Source organism: Ipomoea triloba, chromosome 7 (genome assembly GCF_003576645.1).
Source record: "Ipomoea triloba cultivar NCNSP0323 chromosome 7, ASM357664v1".
Classification (NCBI taxonomy): domain Eukaryota; kingdom Viridiplantae; phylum Streptophyta; class Magnoliopsida; order Solanales; family Convolvulaceae; genus Ipomoea; species Ipomoea triloba.
Genome location: NC_044922.1, coordinates 1,203,603 through 1,227,412, shown reverse-complemented (window position 1 = coordinate 1,227,412; position 23,810 = coordinate 1,203,603). Strand labels below are relative to the sequence as shown.

At 39.0% G+C, this 23,810-nt stretch overlaps 5 protein-coding genes and 1 non-coding gene across 8 annotated transcripts; 1 reads left to right on the top strand and 5 right to left on the bottom strand.

Moving 5' to 3' along the window:
- Positions 1-1,885: 1,885 nt before the first annotated feature.
- Positions 1,886-5,057, bottom strand: LOC116025839 (1-acyl-sn-glycerol-3-phosphate acyltransferase PLS1). Of its 2 annotated transcripts, none has more exons than XM_031267201.1 (11): positions 4,939-5,057; positions 4,401-4,523; positions 4,253-4,292; positions 4,100-4,173; positions 3,793-3,852; positions 3,563-3,640; positions 3,307-3,465; positions 3,087-3,212; positions 2,856-2,948; positions 2,664-2,750; positions 1,886-2,306 (listed from the first exon to the last, which is right to left on the bottom strand). In XM_031267201.1, the coding sequence occupies exons 1-11, from the start codon at positions 5,014-5,016 to the stop codon at positions 2,091-2,093; spliced, it is 1,134 nt and encodes a 377-aa protein (XP_031123061.1). In that variant the 5' UTR covers positions 5,017-5,057; the 3' UTR covers positions 1,886-2,090. The 2 variants fall into 2 exon arrangements, with proteins under 2 accessions (XP_031123061.1, XP_031123063.1); XM_031267203.1 differs by having other exon boundaries at positions 2,264-2,330.
- Positions 5,058-5,420: 363 nt separating this feature from the next.
- Positions 5,421-7,951, bottom strand: LOC116024721 (probable phosphopantothenoylcysteine decarboxylase). Of its 2 annotated transcripts, none has more exons than XM_031265696.1 (4): positions 7,673-7,951; positions 7,290-7,389; positions 6,795-7,145; positions 5,421-6,061 (listed from the first exon to the last, which is right to left on the bottom strand). In XM_031265696.1, the coding sequence occupies exons 3-4, from the start codon at positions 7,140-7,142 to the stop codon at positions 5,768-5,770; spliced, it is 642 nt and encodes a 213-aa protein (XP_031121556.1). In that variant the 5' UTR covers positions 7,143-7,145; positions 7,290-7,389; positions 7,673-7,951; the 3' UTR covers positions 5,421-5,767. The 2 variants fall into 2 exon arrangements, with proteins under 2 accessions (XP_031121556.1, XP_031121557.1); XM_031265697.1 differs by having other exon boundaries at positions 7,712-7,951.
- A 335-nt stretch (positions 7,952-8,286) lies between these two features.
- LOC116025884 (origin of replication complex subunit 1A-like) lies at positions 8,287-12,866 on the bottom strand. The gene is made up of 15 exons (XM_031267258.1): positions 12,029-12,866; positions 11,657-11,792; positions 11,169-11,321; positions 10,929-11,072; positions 10,699-10,850; positions 10,511-10,610; positions 10,279-10,401; positions 10,031-10,192; positions 9,886-9,943; positions 9,602-9,780; positions 9,377-9,479; positions 9,106-9,272; positions 8,945-9,021; positions 8,755-8,838; positions 8,287-8,546 (listed from the first exon to the last, which is right to left on the bottom strand). The coding sequence occupies exons 1-15, from the start codon at positions 12,802-12,804 to the stop codon at positions 8,483-8,485; spliced, it is 2,478 nt and encodes an 825-aa protein (XP_031123118.1). The 5' UTR covers positions 12,805-12,866; the 3' UTR covers positions 8,287-8,482.
- Positions 11,184-11,261, bottom strand: LOC116026372. Its single transcript, XR_004099840.1, has one exon. It is a non-coding gene; the product is annotated as a small nucleolar RNA snoR28 (small nucleolar RNA).
- Positions 12,867-13,622: 756 nt separating the features above from the next.
- Positions 13,623-18,041, bottom strand: LOC116024549 (tRNA-specific 2-thiouridylase MnmA). The gene is made up of 10 exons (XM_031265464.1): positions 17,672-18,041; positions 17,088-17,162; positions 16,937-16,990; positions 16,672-16,750; positions 16,460-16,587; positions 15,912-15,995; positions 15,747-15,830; positions 15,323-15,474; positions 14,950-15,100; positions 13,623-14,634 (listed from the first exon to the last, which is right to left on the bottom strand). The coding sequence occupies exons 1-10, from the start codon at positions 18,026-18,028 to the stop codon at positions 14,191-14,193; spliced, it is 1,608 nt and encodes a 535-aa protein (XP_031121324.1). The 5' UTR covers positions 18,029-18,041; the 3' UTR covers positions 13,623-14,190.
- A 2,329-nt stretch (positions 18,042-20,370) lies between these two features.
- On the top strand, positions 20,371-23,444 carry LOC116025668 (dicarboxylate transporter 1, chloroplastic-like). The gene is made up of 3 exons (XM_031266985.1): positions 20,371-21,552; positions 22,344-22,565; positions 22,852-23,444. Exons 1-3 carry the CDS (start codon positions 20,497-20,499, stop codon positions 23,212-23,214), a joined length of 1,641 nt encoding a protein of 546 aa, XP_031122845.1. The 5' UTR covers positions 20,371-20,496; the 3' UTR covers positions 23,215-23,444.
- The last annotated feature ends 366 nt before the right edge of the window (positions 23,445-23,810 follow it).

Genomic DNA, 23,810 nt, shown 5'->3' with positions numbered 1-23,810 from the left:
TATATATTCTCAAATAGAATTACACAATAATAATAATGAACAACTCAACGTTACAAAGTACAAATGAAATGAAACAACATGCAAAGTTGAAATTAAAGAGGAAGAATTGAATTGAAGTTGGAATTGCTTTGTTTCTTTCCCAATTAAGATGAACCTAGTAGTAGGGTGGTGGTGGTGATTTATAGTAGTATACGGGTGGAGGCGGAGGTGAACTATAGAAATAAGGAGGTGGCGGGGAGTTGTAGTAATAATAAGGTGGAGGAGGTGACGGCGAAGGTGGTGGAGGAGATTTATATTGATAAGGTGGAGAGGGCGGAGGTGGTGATGGTGAAGGTGGCGGAGGAGATTTATATTGATAAGGTGGAGAGGGCGGGGGAGACGACACGGGGATGGAGGGGGCGGAGAATTATAGTAATAAGGTGGAGGAGGAGATTTATATTGATAAGGTGGAGGGGGCGGAGAATTATAGTAGTAAGGTGGTGGAGGCAACTGTGAAGGTGGCGGGGGAGACTTGTATTGATAAAGAGGAGGTGGAGGCGGAGAATTATAGTAATAATAAGGCGGAGGTGGGGGTGGTGGTGACGGGGCCGGTGGCCGAGTTGACGGCCACCGGTAAGACGGAGGAAGCTCATAATAGTACGGCGGTGCACTTATAGGACCTGGCGGCGATGGAACCGGCGACCACCCATTATAAGACGGTGGCAAACTCACCGGAGCCGGAGCCGGCGAATAGCCGTCATTCGCCGCCGGCGAAGGCGGAGACTTGTAACCATACGGCGGAGGAGGGGGCGGCGATGCATAAAAATACGGCTGAGAACCGCCAGCTGCAATAACCACATTTGTGAACTCCACAAATGCAGCCAAGACTAAAACGATCATAAGTGGCCATTTCCTGCAAATGGTCTGCCGGAAAGTATAAAGCTTATGATGAGCTGTTACAATTACTTAATTAATTAGCCGGAGAAGATGAGAAAGAGAAATGGTGGTTGTGAGTGTACAGAGAGAACCCATTTCTCTAGCTGCTTTTATAGCTATGAATTGAAACTGAGATTTTGGAAAGGTATTTGTTTAATAAAAGATTGAAATGTTCATGGCTTGATGGGTGTGTTCTGTGGGTTTCTTGGGAAGAAGTCATCAATGCAGATTAGCGTGGAGGTGGGAGTGAATTCCCAGGCAATGAAAGTGTCTTATTTGATTAATACTTGGCCACAGGCCGGTTGATCACTTTTGATAGTTATGTTAAATTCTATAGAATTTGAGATATTGTCAAATTATAATTAAAGATACTGAATTGTTCTTAACATTGATTCTTTTATCTCGAAGTTTCAAACTCACATGAATCAACTATTTAAAAAGATGAATGTATTTAGAAAGTTATTCGATTATTAACTACTATATAAATATAAAATTCACAATATTAATTATAATTTTTAGCGTAATTATAGAACTGGATTTGTGAGCTCATACAAATTTTTATAATATTAACACAGTCATTGCCTGCTGCAATTGGATTCCATGAAAGGCAACCAAGTAGCCATGTGGATATTTGAGGGATTTTTAAAATTTTTTAATCATTGAGTCTTTAGGATTTTGAATTAGAAATATTATATTATAAGAAAGACATAGCAAGTATTTGCCATATGTTATTGTAATTTTGCAATAGTTTTTTGTTATTAATTATTAGTTTAGTATGATAATCATATTACACTCTAACTAATTTAATCTTTTCAAATTACGAAAAACTAATCTGGATTCGGTTCAAGTTTCAAATTACCAAAAAAAAAAAACAAACAAACAAACAAATCTGGATTCAGTTCGAGTTGGGCTTGTAAAGTTCAACTCTTTTTAAGAGAAAGGACTTGGGACAATACTCTTTGATATGATGCACATATAAAAAGAGCAGATTGTATTAACCAATATTAGTATTCATCATGTTTGATCTGAACCTGACAACCTCTTTTCCCTTCCTTTCTAAAGTTAAGGACATTCTATTTTAGTGAAACAACTAATGTTTGTATGATTTATGAGACAAACAACAAAATCAATGGTGGACATCTGAGAACATAAACCCTGCAATCTTTCTGCTACTGTCATCTTGGAAGAAGACATTCACCATTGTTGCGCTTGAATGCAGCTTTGAAAGTGGAGGAACAATCAGATTGCGATGTTAAGATGAGAACTCGCATAAAAATCATGGCGACGACCAAGAAAACCGCGCAGAGTGCAGCCTCTCCCCACGACAACGGGCACCATACGAAGAACGCCACGATGCCAAGCAGAACCAGACAGGACCAAACGACGAAAACCTGTGACCAGATTTAAGAACGAGACTGCAAGTTTATTATTTAACTGTTGCAAAAATCAGTCTAGGCGCTACGCGCTCATAGATCATGGCGATTCCCCTCCTAGGCGCCCGCCTAGCTAGCGCCTAATTCGGCCGACTCGGCCGCCTAGGCAGACATCTAGTGCCTAACTTGGCTGAGTTAACTCGTTCATTTCGATCAAGTTAACCAAGTTAATCCTATTGGTTCGGTCTTGTTAATTTTTTTCATTATATATATATATATATATTAGGCGCTCCGCTACCACTCGACTAGCGCCTAGCGCTTACTGCAACAATACGGTTGAAGTAAAGAAGGCGGTGTGGCTAAGCTATGGCTTACCAGCAAGGATTTTCTTGGTCTGCCAATGTCATGGCATTGTTTGTCAGTGAATTTGCCTATGGCGAGATGTTGCTCCAACAGCGCATCCTGAACCAACACAAGAGAATCAAGATTGAGCTCGACGCATGAATGAAACCCCGCTATGATAATGGAGTGATCAAGACACGAAAAAAGGACTATATGATTTATTACTTTTTCCACGAAAACATCTTTGCACCACTGTGATATGCCACTCCCTGATTCGGGCAAATCCTGCATCAGATGGCGCTGAATGTGGACATGAACCTGCAAATGAAACATCTTAACAACTCAAATCATCTGAGCACAGTAATGGCATCAAACCGGGCAACAAAAGAAATCGTTACTTATTAACTACCCGCTTTCTCACTACCCAGAAACGCTGAAAATGTTTTGCTTACTTACAACAGAAGAATGCCTTCGGAAGATTCTTAACATTGTTGGCTGCTCCTCGGTTTTTGGAATGGCTACTGTCAGGTCGTAAATTGCAGGAACGAATGTGCGTAAATGGCTTACTGTTGTAACAAAGCCCTGCAGAAATACAAGAACAGGTAAATAACTAAATACATAACTCGAATTCGAATTCAGTTTTACTAGTTAGCTAAAAGCCATTATATATACATACCTTGGTACGAGGAATCAAAACGTTCTTTGGGACTGGCAATCCAGCCGAAGCAGCATACTCTTGCGCTGCTAAAAGATTTTCCCGGGTAAAACGAGTGCCTTCTAAGAAAACGACCAACCAAAATGGTTTTTGGAAATCGTTTAGCTCTTTGAAACCTGACTGCAGTAAGAGACAATAGAAGAACGAAATAAATGCAACAAATGCATTGCAGAGAGGTCCTAACACCGAAAAATATTGCAGAACAATTTGAACACACCTGCAGTTTTCTTTCATCCTTTGCCCAGTTTCCTTCAATGACAATAAAACCAGCAAACCACATCGACCATCCCAAAATCTGCATAGACATTAAATGATTTACCTCCAAATCTCCTATATGTTTCATCAACGGTCTGACAACTTAAACTATCAAATTTAAATCTTCAAAAGAAGAATAGTTTCGTTGGGCCTGAACTGGAAAGAGAGAATTACGAGCATTAAGAAACTTACTGGGATATAAAATAACGGTTTCTTTGCTAGAGCTAGAGTGTTCCCAAGGCAACCAGCTCGCTGTCGTTGAATTATCAGTAATAAGTCAATAACAGAACCCGCAATGATATATAAATAACATAGCACAGATATATCTCACGCCATTGCAACTAGCATATGAAAGAGCAAGCATGTGAGTAATGATGGCCTAAAGATTCTTTCAGCATTATATACAAGGAAATTTTTTAGCAAGTATTTGATCGTGAGATTAATGCTATGGATCGAAAACGAAATTGCAAAACCGAATCAGCTTGGAGTAGATAAACACCTGAGCGAGGATAAATTCAACAAGCCAATCAATGTCACTTCTGTGGTTAGAAATAATAACCGCGTTCTCTTTACCTGAAAGTACTTAGTTGGTAAATCTTTATGTTTGAAAGGAATATAATACCACATTTATGCAAGAGCCGAGATTCCTTACCCAGTAATTCATAAGTTTCTGGATCTATGTACAGCTCAACCTGTCAGTAATTCATAAACCATCACATCTCGAGTGAGATTTCCGTTGCTGCAACTGAAATTAAACTGAAAAACAAGAAAAACATTATATATATATAGTCTCCCAACACCTTAATATTTGCCCACCAGTCAAATAGCCAAACAAACTGCATCCACAATAACTCTGTGACTTCTTTGTTGATCCTTCTGTATATCGACTTTGAGATTGGACGCACTAGAACAAAGAGAAGAGCCTGGGAGTGCAATAATTTCAAAAAATTGAATAAGATCATTCTGGCAAAAACTCTCACATGCACACGTATATACAGTATCAGGCATTTGAAATTCTTTCAAATAACAGACAAATGCTAGGTCCCACGTGAATCTGAATAGCATAGATTAAAAAGGTGAATACCAAATGCCAAGAAAATATTAAAAAAAAAAAAAGTAGCAAGTCTAAGTAGGCAAGAAAAGTAAAAGAACATACAAATGCAAAGAAATCCCAGAACAACAAACTGCTAAAAGAACAGAAAGAACAAACCTTTATAGAAACTAAGAAGAAAAGAACGCATCTAAATACTTGTCTCTGTGTGTCAAAGAATGAAAAGTACATGCAAGTAAATATGTGTGTTGTGTGTGTGTTTATATGTATCATGTATGTAGAAGTACCTGAAAGACGTTGACAGTGAGGCCAGAGATAATGAAAAGCAAGCCGAGAGGGAGAATAACAACAGTGGCAATGGCCATTGCCAGAAAAAGATCATCCACATGTAAAAGAGGAAAGGAGTTCTTGGGTTTCAGGAACAGTTTATCTATATGTATACACGTGTATATGCATATATAAATATATACAGATTGTACAGTTGGTATTTGACCCTTAGACACAAAGGATTGATTTTTTAAATTGCCTTCTAAGTTTCTTAAACTCTCACTGGAAATTGATGTAAGACATTATTTAAAATGTGTACTTTTTTAAAATAACTGTGTTGGTTGGAGAGCACATGTCATGTTCTTCTATGTGTACACTAATGTTCCAAACACGCAATTTTAACAAATAATATATAGCAGCCAAGAAGGTGGGGACCAAGCTTTAATGAAAGTACACATTTATATATATGTTATATACAGAATAGTTGGTAAAAACAATTCACTTAAGGCTTAAGCAAACAAATCAAGGCTGGTTAAAGATTTTTAAACTTTTGTTCAATAATATTACAGTACTCCTTACATATGTAGAAATAAGCATCATTTGAGGCAGCTAGATTTTCTTATATCCCTTAGGAGTGTAGAAAATAAGAGTCAATAAGTTCACTTGCCCTGCTGTTATACCAAATCTAAAGTAAACATCAGTAGTCTAAATTCTAAAACCTACAAATTTTGAACACACCGACTAACTAGAAGACAATGGTAAAATGCTCGGTTTGCATATCATGATCCAAAAGCTTCATTCTCAGAAAGCGTTTGTGACTTGTAGTATGAACATTAGATGTTCTCATGTTCATCCAGAGTTGCCGCTACCGGATTGTGCGCGGGACTCAAATAAGAGTCTTACGGTTGTAAAGATGAGAGAAGGTTCAGCCATTGCTCCATTCCCATAATCTCCACAAGCTAGTCTCTTGGATACTGGTGGGATAAGAGAAATTCCGAGCTCATCAATAGCCATAAGATGTCTTTCAGTGAAAGGATTAGTCCACATGAATGTATTCATGGCTGGTGCCACAAAAAGTGGCTTGTTATAGTCCCATGCCCGCACAATGCATGTCAACAGGTTATCGCACAATCCACCAGCAATCTGCAATATGACGCCAGTAATATATGATGTTAGAACCATGTAGACAGTTCAGATATCTCAATCTCAAATCTCACTCCAGGGACCAACACAAAGCAGGACACCCTTGAGGGGCAAGCAAATGCCCACCCTTAGTGGGCACGATGGGATTCTCCCCGAGGGATGACCACAAGCACAGGCTGCCCTGGTTGGGGAGAATCCAACCCATACCAGATTAAAGATAATAAATTCTTATTAGTTTCAATTACTTCGAACAAATATTTGGTTTGAAGTAGTGGCCAAGTGTTAATCCCTTGATCCATTAGGCCATGAACTCAAGCCCTTGAAACCTCTTTCAAAGCAGATAGATGGTTTCTCAGATCTACCTTCATCACACCTTCAGTGATGCAGGATCCATCAATCACTCTATTACTCTAGTAGTCTATTAGCCATTAACCAATACAAGCAAATTGACTAACAAGCTATGCCATACATCATCTCTATCATATGAAATCAGGATATATTGGGGGCAACCCCAGCCAAATTGGCCAGTTGACTTGCAACCACAAGATTACAAGTTGGACTCCCACCCGCCTATTGGCCTTCTTAGCAACCTAAGAAGGTTTACCTCCTTGTGATCATTTACCACAAAGGCCACGGATTTAACTAGTGCACACCCTGCACTCAAGTAGTGGCTATAGATTTCCCTCATCGCTCAAAAAAAAATATCAACAAGGAAATCAAAACTTTATATTACCTTGCCAAGTGTATTTGCCGACAAAGGAGCAATGACCATAATATCAGCCCACCTACGAAGCTCAATGTGCAGCACACTATCACCTATCCTCTTCCAAGTTGACCATTCATCCTCATCTGTGTACAGAACCACATCCTTTGGAAGTGAAGTTTTATCGATGAAGTGCAGAGAAGCCTTTGAAGCAACTGCCTTCACTTCTGCCCATTCAGAAAAGCAATGGCACAAGTTCGCAAATTTGATCGCAGCAACACTCCCACTTGCAGCTAGCAGTATCCGAGGTCTCCTGGCCGTGTTTGATGGAGCTTGTTCCATATCTGCATCCACCACAGCAGCCCCCAATTGTGCCATAACCTATCAAATAACACCAATTAGGTTCACAACTTCACAAATCTCTGAAAATTGACAATTTTAAGACCTCATTCACAATCTCAATTCCATTGTGCGATTGAGATGGGTGCATTGAAATTTAGGAAGATTCAAGTACGGATTTGATACCTCAATGTAGGAAGAGTTCCGGAGCTGCTTTCTCTAGGATCTTGAAGCAAGTTTGGTCGTCGTCGTCATCTACAACAACTCGGAGACATTAACGCTGTTCCTGAGAAATCGATTTGTGGAAGACAGTAGTGAGGGAGAGAAATACAGTTCTAGGGTTTTGTCATTTTCGATGTTTCCAACATTTTTAAAGTTCAACAGTCAGAGGTGCACAAAAATACCAAACTACCCTCTAAAAAATAGTCTTTTTTTTTGGTTGAAAGAAGTATATATGTGAAATATATTTGTAATTTTTCTTAAATTTCAAATATATTGTACTTTTATTTTTTTTTAAATATGAAAATTTGATAATATTACATTTTTTATTTGGATTATGTTGTACACACCTAATTTTATTACTCACAAAACACGATGGAGGCTGTTACCGGCGACCCGCGATGGAGGCTCTGACCGGCGACCTGCGATGGAGACAGTAGCGACCGGAATCTGGAGCAGGGGGCAGTGGCGGCTGGAGTTTGGAGCTGTGGAGCAGTGCCGCAGAATGGAGACTGGAGGCTGGGCAGTATGTTAGTATGTTACTGGTTATTAGGATTTAGGGTTAGGTTACTCCTAATGTATATATATATATATATGACAAAAACGTTGTTGTCTAGTGACACCTGATTATCAACCCACATGGGAGGGATGGATTTGAGCCTCAATGGAGAATTGGTTTTTTATGCTTCATTTGATTGAGAAAGTAGTTAAGAACAGATAAGAAAAGTTGGTGAGAGCATAATAGTCCTCTACTTGTTTTACATGTCCTTAATCTTAGATTTGGAAATCTTAGGTTTAGACACCCGTAACTATTAATCTTAAATTTAGTCTTATCAATAATTGAGTAACGATTTAATCACACCAATGGTTCTTGCTGTGGCAAAGTTCTTATTAAATTTGATATGCACTATATCAAGTTTATTATAATGAGAAAAGGGTGAAAGAGATGATATTGTGAATCAAATTAAATACAAAGAATGTTCAAAGATCAACTGTTACCAAAAACAACGTCAATGGCAGTGTCAAAGTTGTGATTAAATAATACAAATGAAAAAATAAATAAAATGTTCTGAGACCCAATGTTTTATTGCAACAATGGGTGGTACAAAAAGGGGCACAACACAACAACAATACAACATGCATGCTTTTCCTGGATTGAATCACATATACTTGGCCAGCCATGGGAGATCCTTGCTTTCTTTAAGTGCAAAAGCCACATCATCACTGCAATACACAGATGAAAAAAAACAAGATTTATGCCATGGTTTCAAGTTGCTTTCAAGTTCAGATTATTATAATTCTTTCTTTTTATAACCCAGGTTTTTCGATTTTGCCAGACTATATCTCGACCCCATTAACCTGCCCTTGCCCCTAGACCCATGAGGAGGTAAATCGAGCAAATCTAGCTTCGATAATATCTTGGAATTCTTACCTGGGGAAATTGAGCTGTAACTTTTGCAGTTTGTGCTTTACTCCTGGTTCACATAATAGTATTCTGCATTCTCCAAGCATGCATCTGTCACACCATCCCAGCAACACAGATGATAAGAAGTCAGAAAAGTTGAATACATTAAAATGATTAGTGCTTACTAGTTAATCAAATAAAGTGTATTGTGGCTTACCCAACTTTTAGGAGTGAATCCCAACCTGGAAACTTTTCACCATTACTTGTGCAAAGACACGAAACAGTCATTGCCAACTGCAATTGGAGGAAATATTCAGAAAATGCGCATAAAGCTTCAAGAGATAATGCCATACGCGTATATGGAAACCAGGCACTGACCTTCTCAAAGGTGGTTTCACTCATTCCAGTCTTATGAAGTTCATAAACCATAGCAGCCAAGAAGATTTTACTAAATCTAGAGCTGCTTCTCATCACTTGAATATGAGGAGCCTGGAACATCTCCTGAATAGCTGCTTCAACATCAGCCATTCCAACTAGTGCCTTTCCTGAAAATATAAAAGATCAAGTCAATGGAATTCCCCACGCCTATATTATATATATGAAACTAACAAAACATAAAACATGACAAATTAAGTGGCCAAAATCAAACCTGCTGCAGAAGAATGAACTTTCTTAACACGGTAATCTGCAAGTTCTGCAGCACGTCTACATATTTCCAATGCACGACGAGCATCACCTGAAACAGCTGCCACCTGAATTTATATACAAAATGCACAATAAAATGATAAGTTTCTACAATCAACTCTGAAGAATGAATAAGATGTCAGCTATCAAACATGTTTTAAAGCAGCAGAGTCAAACACATTAATGAGACCTTTCTTGAAGCAAACTCAATTGCAGGCTTTTCAAAGGCATTTATTCCATTTAGGCGAGTTGAAATAATCTCTTGAAGTTGCTGGTAGTTGTAGGGACCAAAGCATAGTCTTTGTATGCCCATACGACTCGAAATACGAGGAAGTAACTTCTCTGGAAGATCCATAGTATTTGCTATTCCTGAATTAGCCAAAATAAATAAATAAATAAAAGAGCAGTTACATATTTTATCACAATGAGGATTTTCCATTGGGGAGAAACACAGAAAGGAATATATGCTCGCACCTATAATAATTAGTCTTGAATGTGGCTTAGTAGGCCAATCAAGGATGTTGTATAGGACCTGTCATTAGAGGAGAAAGAATGATGGATATACAATTTCCAGGCTTACAGAAACCTAATGTAGGCTAATTCTGATGATCATAATTACCGATTGGTTCCTGGTTACAAGAAGATCAAGTTCATCAATAAGAAGAATACAGGGGCGGTTATCCTGTTTGCCACGCTCAGTTCCATTTGAGAATCTCTCATTCAAGAGCTTAAGAGCTTTCTTCCAACCAACTCTATGTCCATTTAATGCTTCATAAATAACCTGAAAACCATATAATTTTACTTTAGAGAAAATGTTATATCACTGATTCCCTGGCATTATAAGTTAGAATAAGCTAAAGTACTTACACTGTAAATATGTTCAGGTGAAGCCAATTTTAGGCCATTAATTTCTACAAAACAGTAAGGCTTAATACTTCCAGCATCTACCTCAGATTTGAGGTTCCTCATTACTGATAATACACTCATTGTCTGCAGTATGCCAAAGATGGATAAAAGAAAGAGTTAAATCTGATCAAAATAACCCTAATAGCTAGTAGAGCAGTTCTATTGTAAGTACACTCCTAGATCTAAAGAATACCTTTCCTGTCCCGGGGACACCATGTATGTAAAGGCACTTCCCTAGGCATTGATCTTCACATATGGAACCTTTGATAAATGCAGTTACCTCTTCCATTTCTCTGCGTAAAATAATGTTATATAAGTAATAATTATTTCGGAGATGTACAGCATGGAATTCATTCAAGTTGTGATCAAATATCAACATACTTATTCCTACAAGGTAAAGACTTGGGGAGAGTTGCCAGTAGAAGTGTTGCTTTTGCTTTTTCAAGTTCTGTCAACTTGTGGGATCTTACATGTTCTGGTATTTTCTTTGCTCCTATTTTTTGAAGTCCGAAAATTCGCCCCTTTCGTGAATTCTACAGTAATGATAGAGAAGCAATTAGTCTTCTTCTTTGGGCTATATCAAGTATTGAGCTTTATAAATGCAAGCATACCGCGGCCAATGGATGAGCTGGCAATTGTCTTCTATTCAATAAATTATGATTATTCTCCTCTTCATATTCTACATCATCTTCACTATCTGAGCCAGAACCTTCAGCAGAATTCCACTCCCTATCACTCTCAGCTTCCTCACAATCCTATTGCATACATAAGAACCTCAATTACAGCAAAATTCAAGCCAATATTGATATAATATGATCTTAATAAACATTTGTTTTTCAGTGAGATCTTACCTCTTCGCCATCATCAATGTCTGCAATACGCTTGAAACTATGCCAGTGTATATCATATTCATATTCACATAGAAAAATGTCATCTCCTCCATTGTTTGCCTTGGAAAATTCTTTTGGAGTCAAAATGTAGCAATGTCTGATGATAGATTCCATCTACAGAAGAGAATCATTAGAAGACTAAAAGTTGATACAGGATGTATCTTTTTCTTCCATAAAAGATGTTCTACTTAAAATGCTCAATGCTCTTGGATTTGGTTTCTGTTTTGGTGAATTATCAATTGTCAGATCTAAATCATCATAACAAAATCTTAATCTTAAAAATAATAAATAAATGCATGAAATTCATCAATGCCCTTCATTCATGATAACAAATGCGCAATGGGAAACAAGATACAAATGGTAATCTGAAAACAAAAGCCAGGAGAAGAAAAAGGAAATTAGGAAAACAATTACAAACACCCACCAGAGCAAGTGTTTAAGAAAATTACCTCAGCATCCGCAAAGTCATTCGTTCGATAGAGCTCTCTTCTTAAGTTATGTGGTTGTCTTCCTGCAGCAGTTTCTTCTGGAATAATATACCAATGAGCCTTGAACCGGTAAGTACCGTCTACATCTTTCCATATACTGAAATTCATAGAAACGGCTCACCATTAATCCAATAAGAACAATGTGGTAACCAAAGCACACTTGAGAATTGATTGTTAAATCATTACATGATCCCTATCCTAGGACACTCCATAGCATATAGGCCTATTTGATTGTTATTTGCTTTGTTCATTGGTTTCATCTCACACAAACCTTACCACTAAAATCAACCTTTCAAGAATTTAAAATTTAATTTAATTTTTTTAAAATTTTACCTCTCAATGCGAGCTGCATACAGATCACTGGCAAGCAGCTTCTCCCTTGCTGTCCTAGCTCTTTTCTTTCCCTTAGGAGGGACAGGCAATTGCACAGTTTTCCCCAATTTTTTTGCCTCACAAAATCCACAAATCCAATCACCTTCTGGAACCTCTTTCAGAGGAGGGTTTAAGCACTTCAAATGAAACCCACCTAAGCAGTCATCACACTCAATCATCACTGCTCTCCCAGCCATGAAGCAAACCTTGCATTCTTCCACTTCCGGATCCTCATCATCGGAGCTCGCATCCTCTCTCCTCTTGACGTACACATCATCCCCCACCGCAAACTCACCCCCATCGTAAACCACTTTTTTGTAATAAACCTTCTTTCTCCCAGGCTTCAAAGCCCTAGTTTTCTCCGAACCGGATTTCTCCAATTCAGCAAATTTCCGCTTTCTGGTAGACTGAACTGGCTCAGGCGAGGCCGGGGAGAGTAAGGTAGGGGTTGAATTAGCATATTTTGGTTTCTGATTAGACAAATTGTCTGCATTTTGAGAAGCGAACTTGAGAGACTTTCGGCGGGAGGAGTTGCGAGTAGAGGTCGGCGTTGGAGGCGGCGTTGAGGCTTGAGGGGTGGAGGTCAGGCGGAGAGAGCGGCGGCGAGGTGAGGGGTCTAGGGTTTGAGGGGTGGGTGGGAGGACATGGCACGAGGGCGATGAATCTGAGAAGGACGGCGGCGGCACCTTCTGCTTTTTGGGGGTTCTCTGAGATCTTCTGCTCGGTGTTTCAGCCATTTGCAGAGAGGTGGCTCTTACTGGGCTGCTGCTGCGGCGGCGGCGGCGGCGGCGTCGATAAGTTAGGGTGGGTGGGTAGGTGGGGTCAGAGAGAGAGTGGGGAGGGAGAAATGGGGTGTTCTTTAGAGAGAATTGGCGCGAACTTGACAGACTGTTCGCGCGTGTTTTTGAAAAGAGTTGACCGTTGGAGATGCGTTGGTTCGTAAAGTGTCCGAATTTATGACAGATTCGTCAATTCCGCTGATTTCTTTTTAAAGATCTTATTTTTGCTATTTCCTTTTTTACATATATAAAATTAAAATATCAATTTCATCAATTTTATTAGTCATATTAATAAAACGTTTCATTATTCACAATAAGATATGTATTAGGTATTGGTATCGATTAACACCTTAAAATTTTTGAAAGTGTCATTATTCACAATCAAATGTGTATAAAATTTTGAAAGTGTCACTATTCACAACAATCAGATGTGTATTAAGTATTGTCGTATTGGTATTGATTAATACCTTGGAAGTAACATTTTTTTGCCATTAATATTTTTGTAATTTTATGCCCCATAAATTACCTTACAAAGAAATCAATGTAATTTGGTGAGAGAGAGAGAGCACATTAAAGTATAAATCTTTTCAGAAATAGAATGAAAAACATAATAAATATAAATTCCAAAAAGAAAAAGAAAAAAAAACACACACACACATCCTAGTGTCATTCAACTGCTTTTTTTTTTTTTTTTGAAAAGGTGTCATTCAACCGTTAATTGAGTAATATTTAAGAACTAAATATAAAAGTGACGTTATAATTGAGAACAGAAACTGTTAAGAACTAAACGTAAAAGCAATATTATAATCGACATCAGAGATAGTTATGAACTAAATGTAAAAGCGACATTATAATCGAGAACAAAATGTAAAAGCGACAAAATGTAAAAGCGACATTATAATCGAGAACATAAATAGTTAAGAACTAACGACATGGAAGCAGTATTATGATCTCTTTTTGTAAGAAGCATATCAACAAGATGGGCAATACCCTTCAGCATTTTCCATGGAGAAACCAGCACTCTGTTCAAAGGGCAAGAGAACAGCATTTATTATATTACCATTGTTATATACCATGTTTTCTTCTCTTTTATGGTAGAAACACTGCTGCCGAAAATGCCTGCTCATAGATCTCTGTAACCGCAGTGAAATATGGCGGTGAATCATCAAAGAATGCAGGAAGTGTTGGTAAATTTGAGTCAGTACCATGATCAACCTCTTGTTCCTGAACCAGCATGCTTCGGCTCCTACCCAGCGCAGGAGTCCATTTCTTGAGATGGCAGGTGCAAATTTGAGTCAGTGCCATGATCAACCTTGATATATCGTAGGTATATATATACACGTCCTAGAAAGCTTGTAACAACTTCTGTTTTAGCCACCCCAGCAAATTTAATTCTCTGGGGTTCTCTTCTTGATGGGGGATTGTTGTCATATTCTGGGATGTAATTTCAGAATGAACAGGTTCAGGATTCTTACTTTGATCTTTGTGATCGGATTCTTTTAGACTAATTTCCGGTTTAACCATTATTTTCACAGGTTTACCAAGCACGGACTTATCCTCCATTCTTGCTATTTCAAGAGCCCTCTCGCAAACAGGATATCCTTGATCGTCCCAAGACTCCAAGATCACGCCTGAGCCAATACAGGCCCTCCCATCATAGAATGCAGCAAACTGTCCAGCTGCCAGACCCTGATCGTCTTCGGTTAACTGGACAACAGCAATTTCTTGGCCATTGTCATCAACTTCCATCGCCATACTACAATTGTAGAAATTGGGGCCATGACGAACCTAAAATGATGAAAAGATATAAATTGAACATGTAATATCAACATATGTTGTTCTAAATCTAGTGTTGCTCGTCTACACTAACTAAACTAAACTATAAGCAAGCCGTTTTCTTCTCTTTGAGATGAAGTATTCAACAATTCTGACCAAAGAAGAAATAGAGAGGATGGGACGATGGGTATGATAAAAGAATTCCAGGCATCACAACTTGTTTCAAATCTATGTAGTGATAAAAATTTTGTGACAATTTCTTGAAATTAAATTTGTTTGCTCATTCATTCCCACTGAATGTCTAGTTAAGAGAAAAGACTCCCATACCTTGCATTGAAGTTGAGTAATATTTCCAGGAGAGCTCCCACTGAGCCATTTCAAGGATCCAACACGGAATAGACGTCTTTTCTTATCGACAGAGAAATAGTTTCTTGACACAAACACTACATTATTCGTAGTGTCTTTCTCCACAACATACCTGTGTACAATACAAGGATGATGAACCGTTACAGACTGCATTATGATCATAACATTAAGTCAAACTATTACTAGAAATCATTGTTTCCAAGTAGATGCTACTTATCATGTTCTAGCGTTATTGTAGATGAGAATAATGCACCAAGATGATCAAATTGAGAAGCTACTCCAAGTTTGAGACAACTAAAACGGTTTGAGAGAAAGCTCTGAAGAGAGATTATACCAGGGTCCTCCGGGAAGTCGTAAACCTTGTCGTTGGCCAATAGTGTAGAACCAAAAACCTCTGTGTTTTCCAAGATAATCTCCTGTCTCAGCTTCCAATATAATCCCTTCTTCCTCGCCAATGTGTCTTGCAACAAATTCACTGAACTTTATCTGCAGCACAATGGAGATAAAAACTGAGATGGAGGAGAATTAATTAAAGAATCCTGTAATAAGAAATTTAACTTGAGAAGTAATTCCTTAAGTTAAGAATCTTGAAAGAAATGTGAATCCTAGCTAATATGTTCACTTGTTCTTTGATTATGATGGGTTTATCAGGAAAATGTAGAGTGAACTCTTTAAGTTGAGGAAGTCCCTAACAGATGATGGAAAAGGAATCAGATTAAAGATCAATGCTTCAGGTAAGGAAGTGCTGATATACAGACCTTGCCAAGGAAGCATATTCCCTGTGAATCTTTACGGTCTTGGTTTGGGAGATCAAATGATTTGGCAAGTTTACGCACCTCTTCCTGCAGATAGTGTATATATTAAGAAAAACTATCATGTCAAGGAATATTCAATGACTGTCTTCTTTACCAATCTCACCTAACCTTTGGTATACATCCAAGAGGGAAAAGAAGCCGCTTAAGCTGAGCCTGTGTGAGATGTGAAAGGAAGTATGTTTGGTCCTTTACCTGCAAAAGAAAATTGCAGACAAAGACCTGAGCTCAGTAGAACACCAAACAGACAATAATGAATGGGAGTAAACAAGAAATTAAGCTTTCAAAATAGTTATGTAACCCATAGTATCAATAGCAAGATAAACAGCATGTTCACACATAGAACACATAAAGATGCTATGGTAGCCTTTAGAGTCAAATTTTGGATGGAACTAAGTGTTAATTTAAAGTTAGTTTTAAGCTAAAAATTATAAGTGGATGGTAGCTTTACAGTCAGTTTAATACTCATTGTCAGATCTCAAAGTGCTAGTGAGGTTTTATATTTACTCTTTCAATGATCTATATTTACAGTATTTTGGCAACTTTGCCAACTTATAGGTTTGCAATAAACTTCAGGTGCAGTTATAAGCATGACCTCCAAGTATCATCTAAAAGCATCTAAAAGTTCATAGAAAGGTATGTATGCATCAAATGCATACCATATCTTTTGACAATTCCAGAACAGAAGGCTCATGTGGTTGATCCGAAGATGCATGAACAATCTTTGCATAATGTCCAGAAGCAACAAAGTCAAATTCCATTTCACTTATAGCATCCATAAATGCACCTGAAAATTAAACACATCTCCTTTAAATGAAGTTGTGGAAAAATTGAAGTACTCAATAGCTATGCATCAGAGGGTATTACAAACCAAATTTTATTCTTGTATTGCAAAGGACATCTGGATTTGGAGTTCTTCCACATCGATATTCATTAATAATATATGATACCTGAAAAGTATCAATCAGCAAGACAGAGAACTCCATCACCCACACTTTAATTAAAAACCTCAAGTTCTTCTGTATCTATATGCAATACACCATCAAAAAATCTCATGGAACAAGCAAATAAATATGAAGATTATTCACAGAACATAAATTATGCAGGTAATTAACATTTTTAAAGGCATAGCATACCACATTATTCCAATATTCATCAGTCAAATGCACTACCTCCAAAGGTACGTCAACCTGAAGTCAAGTGTCATTTACAGTTAGAAAGGACACGTTTTTAGCTTGCAAAGCCAGACAGATAAAGAAAGGCATAGAAAACATGGTAAAGCGGGACCTGATCACAAACAGCTTTTGCATATTTCAGATCCTCCTCCCACGGGCACTCGGACCAAAAGTTCTCAAAGTCTTCCTAGATAGAGAGGGGGAGAGAGACGAAAATATATATAATCAAATGTAAGACAAAAGATTTTGAGATTGCATGCTAGTAACTCAGTAACTGTGATGAAAGCAAATACGAACCAAGCCTCCTTTTCATAAAACAGAGGAGTAAAAACATTTAAAAAAAGATTAGAATGATGTGTATTCATAAAATGAATGAGAGTATCATAATAAATTGAACAATGTGAATTACCAAAGGAAAGTGATTCCTCCGGAATGCAAATCAGGCAACATAAATTCTACTTAACTATCAGGGAATGTTTTATCTTTTCTTAGCACTAAAGTACAGAGCAACAATACAGTGTTAGAAATTTGTCATTTCTCCAAAGCGCTAAGTACTTTCTCAGTTGCACTAATACAGTTTTAGACATCCGTACTGATTAGTAAAACTTACTGAATAAACACTCGATCCTTACTAGCTAAACACGACTTAGACTTATAAAGTAACTCCAATACACTACTATATACACATGCGCATACCTGGAACCATATTTTGAGATAGAAAGCGGTGCAGGAATGTCCAGCAGCGTGGAGGAGGCGGAGAGAGACGCTGCTATCGACGCCACCGCTGACCAAAACGGCCACCTTGAGAGGCTTCTTCTCCGGCAGCGAGCAGGAGAGGTATTTAGGATCGATAACACCATCTGTTCTCGGCGGCGGCGCGTTGATGGAAACTGCGGAGGACGAAGAGACGGATAGTGATCGTAGACGGAGCAGTCTCCCCTTAGCGTGCGAACGAGAGAGTGTGAGAGAAACAGGAGCTCGCAGAGAAGAGAGAGATGGAAATTGGTTGAGAGAAAGAGTGGCTATGGCGGATCCCGCCCTCAGTCTCAGCATCGTTCTCGATGGATTTTGGGTTGGGAGATGATGAATTCTCTAATCTAGATAGATTTTGTTGTTTGGATATCTGGGCATTCTGGGGCCTACGAATATACTTTAGCCCATACAATAAATTGATAAAACAGGGCCCAATTATCCTATGTTAAGCACAAGCCCAATATTAAAGTGCAAATTTTACTGTCGACCACGGTCCACAATTCACATGGTAATCCATGCATCAAAACGACGTTGTTTTTATTAATGAAAATAAACGGCATAAACGATTTCGTTCTGCGCTGTTAACTCTATGTCTATAACATATGCAGTTTCATTCTATATATACACTAGTTCCCTTACAGCACAACTACAATTTCTTTTTGATATAACTACAGTTTCATTTGACATTATATACTCAGATATGTGAAACTGCTATTCAACTTCCTTTCAACACAACTATAGTTTTTTTTATAATACACTGCAATTTCCTTTCAACACAACTACAATATCGTTTCGATATAACTACAGTATCATTTGATAATGTAAAAACAAAGCATTTACGGAGCTCTATTAAGACTTGACGGCAACAGTTTATTTACTTAATGAAATTGTGGCGTTTTGGAACCATGGTCCACTGTGGCACTGTATAGTGACTGAAATTATTTTGTGGACTCCATGGTCCATTGTGGCACTGTATAGTGACTGGAATTATTTTGTGGACTATGGTCCACATACGACGACGTGAGACAAACAGCCACACTGAGGTTCGAACTCACTCCCCTCCCCTCCATGTGAGATTGTAAATCGGGTGTCACTAGATCACAAAGTCTTTAGCAGAATGCTATAAAATTGATTTCTAATAAGATTCGTCTATAAACTTTATTAGTTTGACTGAATTAACTATGAACAATTTAAATTATTTTATCTAATTGTGATCAGTTACTAGTTATATTTATTCAGTGGACACCTTATTACATGTTCCCTTGTCACTAAAAAAGACTTTTGAATCGCTTATAAAATTGTGGCCTTTGGATCGGGAAAAGAGTCGGTTTTTCTACTTCGTACAACATCACGCCGGTTCACCACCGCCTCACGTTACCTCCGTCGCCACTAGTTTGTCGCCGCCGTCAACACTGCACGTGCAGTTTTGTGGTCAATACTCATTCACCCCTTCCAGCCCCGTTTCGGTCATTTCACCTCTCACTCACCAATAATACTTCTCCACGTGTATGGTGATCAGTAGACCACCTCTGATACGCAAGAGCCCAGCTGGCCCACTCACATACCGTTTTCTGATTCCCTTCTCAGTCGTCGGATCGTCAACCCTTGGTCCCAAATCCAATCCATCCCCACAAAAAACTTCAGCCACAGGTAAACTTTAAATACTTTATTTTATTTTAAATTATTTATCATTTATTAATATAACAAAATTTTAACTTGGTTCATGTAAAATTTGGTGAAACTTTATTATATAATTTCATTTTTGGAAATCAATAAAATTTACTCTGTATTTAAAAATATCATTTCATCCCGTTTTACTGGTATGTTTCAGTTAAATAGGCATAAATCATATAATAATAAATGAATAGGTAAAATAGGATATACGGAATATTTATTTCTAATGGAAGGGGGACACCTATACAAAATCAACAGAGACTACCTAGAGATGGCAACATTCCTCAATTGAGACAGCACCATGACAATTCCATACCAAGTAATTCATGGTTAACACTTAACAAACAAGAAAAAGAAAACGAAAACGCGCTCAGAAGCGCATGTGGCTATTCGCCACAGGGCCATTATGGCCATCCAGTCGATCCGCATCTAACATGGCTTCATCTGGTTGTTTTGGAGGGTTGGAGAAGATCCTGGCTATGTCTGGTAGATCTTCCTTAAAATTGTACCCAAATTCGGACATATATGATGACTCGGCTTGATCATTAGAGTGGTGAACAACTGTGCTTGTGATCTGCTTCCCGGTTAGAGTCATGCACTACTGTATGTTTCCATTCTGCAATTGCTCTTCTTGGAGCCCCTCCACACCCACCTCTACCCCTTGATAATCCTTTAGTTACCAAATGGGTCTGTCGTGCATTATCCTGATGAGAATTCAGTTTCGAGGTGCTTTCCTTTGACCTATATTCTGTGTTCCTCTGCTGCAGAGTTGTATGAATTCGAGGCGGAGTGATCTTTGTATTATTGTCATTAGATGTATTCCTCATCATGACAAGTATACGGTATATTTATTTCTATATCACTTATACATTTTTAGTACACAAGTTATGATATATAGTAATGTTTATATTATTTTCATGTATACATGTAGTGAAACTCTATTTTTATACTAACTTTTTTCGAACCAAACACTCAAACAAACATAGCTTCTATTTTCTCCAATCATTTGACTCAGTCTCTATCACTCACTAGGATAGTAGGATTGCTCTGTCCTTAACCACTCACCTCCACTCCACCGGACTGCCATCGCCGTGATGGCGTCTTTGGCCGTCACCTCCGCCGTGAACCCCCGTTTCCGGCCACTCATTTCTCCCAACCACCGTCTCCCCTTCCCTCGCCCCCTCCAATTCAACCTCACAAAAACCGACCTCCTAATCACTAAGAACCATAAAAGAAACAATGTGAAGCGGTTGCGTCATATAGTAAAGGCCTCGGCTTCCGGAGCTTCCGCGGCTCCCGGCGCGGCGCCGGCTCAGCCGTGGGAAGGCGCCGCGATTAAGCCGCTCGTGGCGTCCATCGCGACGGGCGTGATTCTCTGGTTCGTCCCGCAGCCCGGCGGGGTTTCGCGGAGCGCGTGGCAGTTACTGTCGATTTTCCTGGCCACAATCGTGGGGATCATCACGCAGCCGCTGCCGCTCGGCGCGGTGGCGCTGATGGGGCTCGGCGCGTGCGTGCTCACGAAGACGCTCACGTTCGCCGCCGCGTTTTCCGCTTTCGGCGACCCCATCCCCTGGCTAATCGCGCTCGCGTTCTTCTTCGCCCGCGGGTTTATCAAGACCGGGCTGGGCAACCGAATCGCCTACCAGTTCGTCTCGCTCTTCGGGAGCTCCTCGCTCGGCCTAGGGTACAGTTTAGTCTTCAGCGAAGCCCTGTTAGCGCCGGCGATCCCCTCCGTGTCCGCACGCGCCGGCGGGATTTTCTTGCCGCTGGTGAAATCGCTCTGCGCGGCTTGCGGGAGCAACGCCGGCGACGGGACGGAGCACAAATTGGGCGCGTGGCTCATGTTAACTTGCTTTCAGACTTCCGTAATTTCGTCCTCTATGTTCTTGACCGCCATGGCTGCAAATCCTTTGAGCGCTAATTTGACTGCCACTACGATAGGGCAGACTATTGGGTGGATGGATTGGGCCAAAGCGGCCTTTGTTCCCGGTCTAGTTTCTCTCTTTGTGGTGCCATTGCTGCTGTACATTGTGTATCCCCCAACGGTGAAGAGTAGCCCTGATGCCCCTAAGCTTGCCAGAGAGAAATTGGAGAAGATGGGGCCAATGTCTTTGAATGAGATCATAATGGCTGCAACTCTGCTTCTTACGGTAAATAATTTTTTTGGCTCAATGTTTGACATAGGGTGTAGGATTCCATTCAACAAATGTTCAAATTCAATTCGGTTATTGTTGAGCTCGAGCTCGAGTAGTTTGAGTATCGAGGCAAGTTGAATTTTGTTTGAGTTACTCAAAACCCGCAACCACTATTAGATGATGTGCATGGGCTTTTCACCTGCCTAGTTTGACTAGTTCAAACTAAGAAATCCAATAAGCCGACCTTATGGTAGCCTTAACTGGCAAATTGCCACAAGAAGGTAAATCAACCTAAGTTGACAGTTCAAACTAAGAATACCAATAAACAAACCTAATGATTAAGTTGACTAGTTCAAACTAAGAAGACTAGTAACTCGACTTTATGGTTATCAAGTTAACAGTTTGACTAACTTGGTTAGGTTGCCCCAGACAATTTAAATTTGAATATCTTAGTACTCAGCTCAAAGAATTAGAATTTGGTCAAGCTTGAGTTTGACTATACTGATTTGGTAGGACTTGAATACACCCCTAGTTTGGCAGGAGATGGAATGTTATAACATGAAAGCTTTATGAAATGTCATCAAATCATAAAAGTTTCAAACTTCATTCTCAACCAATATGCAGTTAGATGCATAAATAGGGATTTGTCAAATGATGGGACATTGCAAGAAAGCTCAAGAATTCAGAGGATTTGTCCCTTGATCTCAACCAAAATGTAGTGATCTTGTACTGCATTTCTCTATAAATGTCCCTCTAACAGTCCAAAGCCTTTTGTTTCATGTTTTGTTGTCTTTGCATTTTATCAGGTGGGTCTTTGGGTTTTTGGCAGCGTGTTAAATATAGACGCTGTTACTGCAGCAATTCTCGGGCTAACTATCCTCCTGGTGACTGGAGTAGTCTCGTGGAAGGAATGCTTATCTGAAGCAGTTGCTTGGGATACCCTGACTTGGTTTGCGGCGCTCATTGCCATGGCGGGTTATCTAAACAAGTATGGCCTAATTTCCTGGTTTAGCGAAACTGTTGTCAAGGTTTGTTCTCTCTGCATTGTTTCTTCATTCTTATTATTATGCTATGGTCATTTTAAATGAAGATAATTTGCTTTTAATGCTTTTCCTTCTTAGTTGACAATAGTTAACAATTCTTCTATCTGTCATGAAGTTTAGTTTAGATTATGGCTTTCTTTTGCACCTTTAGTGATCTCTTAACATGAGTTTTGTAAGATATGAAGACCAACAAATTCAATTATGCAGATTAGTAGAATAGTATTTGATGATTGACTTATCTATTCATATATTCATCTGCAAAATGATTCAGGTTGTTGGTGGATTAGGCCTGTCATGGCAGCTATCGTTCGGGATCCTGGTTCTCCTATATTTCTACTCCCACTACTTTTTTGCGAGCGGGGCTGCTCACATTGGGGCGATGTTCACTGCATTCTTATCTGTCGCTAGCGCTCTTGGCACGCCCCCGTACTTGGGAGCCCTTGTGCTGTCGTTCCTCTCGAACATCATGGGCGGGCTCACCCACTATGGGATTGGATCGGCGCCTGTGTTTTATGGCGCGAACTATGTCCCCCTTGCCAAATGGTGGGGGTATGGGTTCTTAGTCTCTGTGGTTAATCTCATCATCTGGCTTGGAGTTGGAGGGATTTGGTGGAAAGCCATTGGGTTGTGGTGATGATGGCTTCTTTAGATGGGCAAGTAGTTTTGTATTCTTTGCCTTGAAAGGTTGAGTTTTAGTGGGGAGAGATGTAGTGGATGATGCTTTTTGCACATAGTTGGAGTTGTTTATACTTTGGAAGTTCAGGTTTGTATGCGAATTATTTATACAGAAAGAAACTTCAATTTGTACAATTCTTTATTTTTCTCATATTTTCCCGTATTAATTCAGATTCAGTTCGAGTCGAACTTGCATAATGTAGTTTAACACTATGCTAGTTGTTATGTGGTTGGGTATAATAAGCACCATTACACATTTCATCATAACATGTATGGGGTCTAGCCCCTGGTCGGAACATTGAACATTGTATGGTTAGTAGTCCTATTATGGCTACTAATGGGAATGACAACATATTATGGTGGGGTGGGGTATATTCTATGTTCCCGCTCTTAAATTTTGACCCATTATTTATTTGTCGTGTTAATATTAGAAAATACATTTTCTCAATTTTTATCTTGATAACTAGTTTTATACGCGCAAGGGTTAATGTTCAATGTTTATATTTAAATAAATATTTGAAAGTATATGTTTATATTTAAATAAATATTTGAAAG

Coding starts and splice junctions, on each gene's coding strand:
- LOC116025839 (XM_031267201.1), bottom strand. CDS start 5,016: ATGGCCATTGCCACTGTTGTTATTCTCCCTCTCGGCTTGCTTTTCATT. Junction 3,853..4,099: donor TTGAATTTATCCTCGCTCAG/GTGTTTATCTAC, acceptor ATTCAACGACAG/CGAGCTGGTTGCCTTGGGAA. Junction 3,466..3,562: donor AGGATGAAAGAAAACTGCAG/GTGTGTTCAAAT, acceptor CTCTTACTGCAG/TCAGGTTTCAAAGAGCTAAA.
- LOC116024721 (XM_031265696.1), bottom strand. CDS start 7,142: ATGGCACAATTGGGGGCTGCTGTGGTGGATGCAGATATGGAACAAGCT. Junction 6,062..6,794: donor CGGCAAATACACTTGGCAAG/GTAATATAAAGT, acceptor GTCATATTGCAG/ATTGCTGGTGGATTGTGCGA.
- LOC116025884 (XM_031267258.1), bottom strand. CDS start 12,804: ATGGCTGAAACACCGAGCAGAAGATCTCAGAGAACCCCCAAAAAGCAG. Junction 10,193..10,278: donor CACCTGAACATATTTACAGT/GTAAGTACTTTA, acceptor TATGGTTTTCAG/GTTATTTATGAAGCATTAAA. Junction 9,944..10,030: donor TTGTAACCAGGAACCAATCG/GTAATTATGATC, acceptor CTCTAATGACAG/GTCCTATACAACATCCTTGA.
- LOC116024549 (XM_031265464.1), bottom strand. CDS start 18,028: ATGCTGAGACTGAGGGCGGGATCCGCCATAGCCACTCTTTCTCTCAAC. Junction 15,831..15,911: donor CTCTTGGATGTATACCAAAG/GTTAGGTGAGAT, acceptor CACTATCTGCAG/GAAGAGGTGCGTAAACTTGC. Junction 15,101..15,322: donor CGACTTCCCGGAGGACCCTG/GTATAATCTCTC, acceptor TATTGTACACAG/GTATGTTGTGGAGAAAGACA.
- LOC116025668 (XM_031266985.1), top strand. CDS start 20,497: ATGGCGTCTTTGGCCGTCACCTCCGCCGTGAACCCCCGTTTCCGGCCA. Junction 21,553..22,343: donor CTGCAACTCTGCTTCTTACG/GTAAATAATTTT, acceptor GCATTTTATCAG/GTGGGTCTTTGGGTTTTTGG. Junction 22,566..22,851: donor TTAGCGAAACTGTTGTCAAG/GTTTGTTCTCTC, acceptor AAAATGATTCAG/GTTGTTGGTGGATTAGGCCT.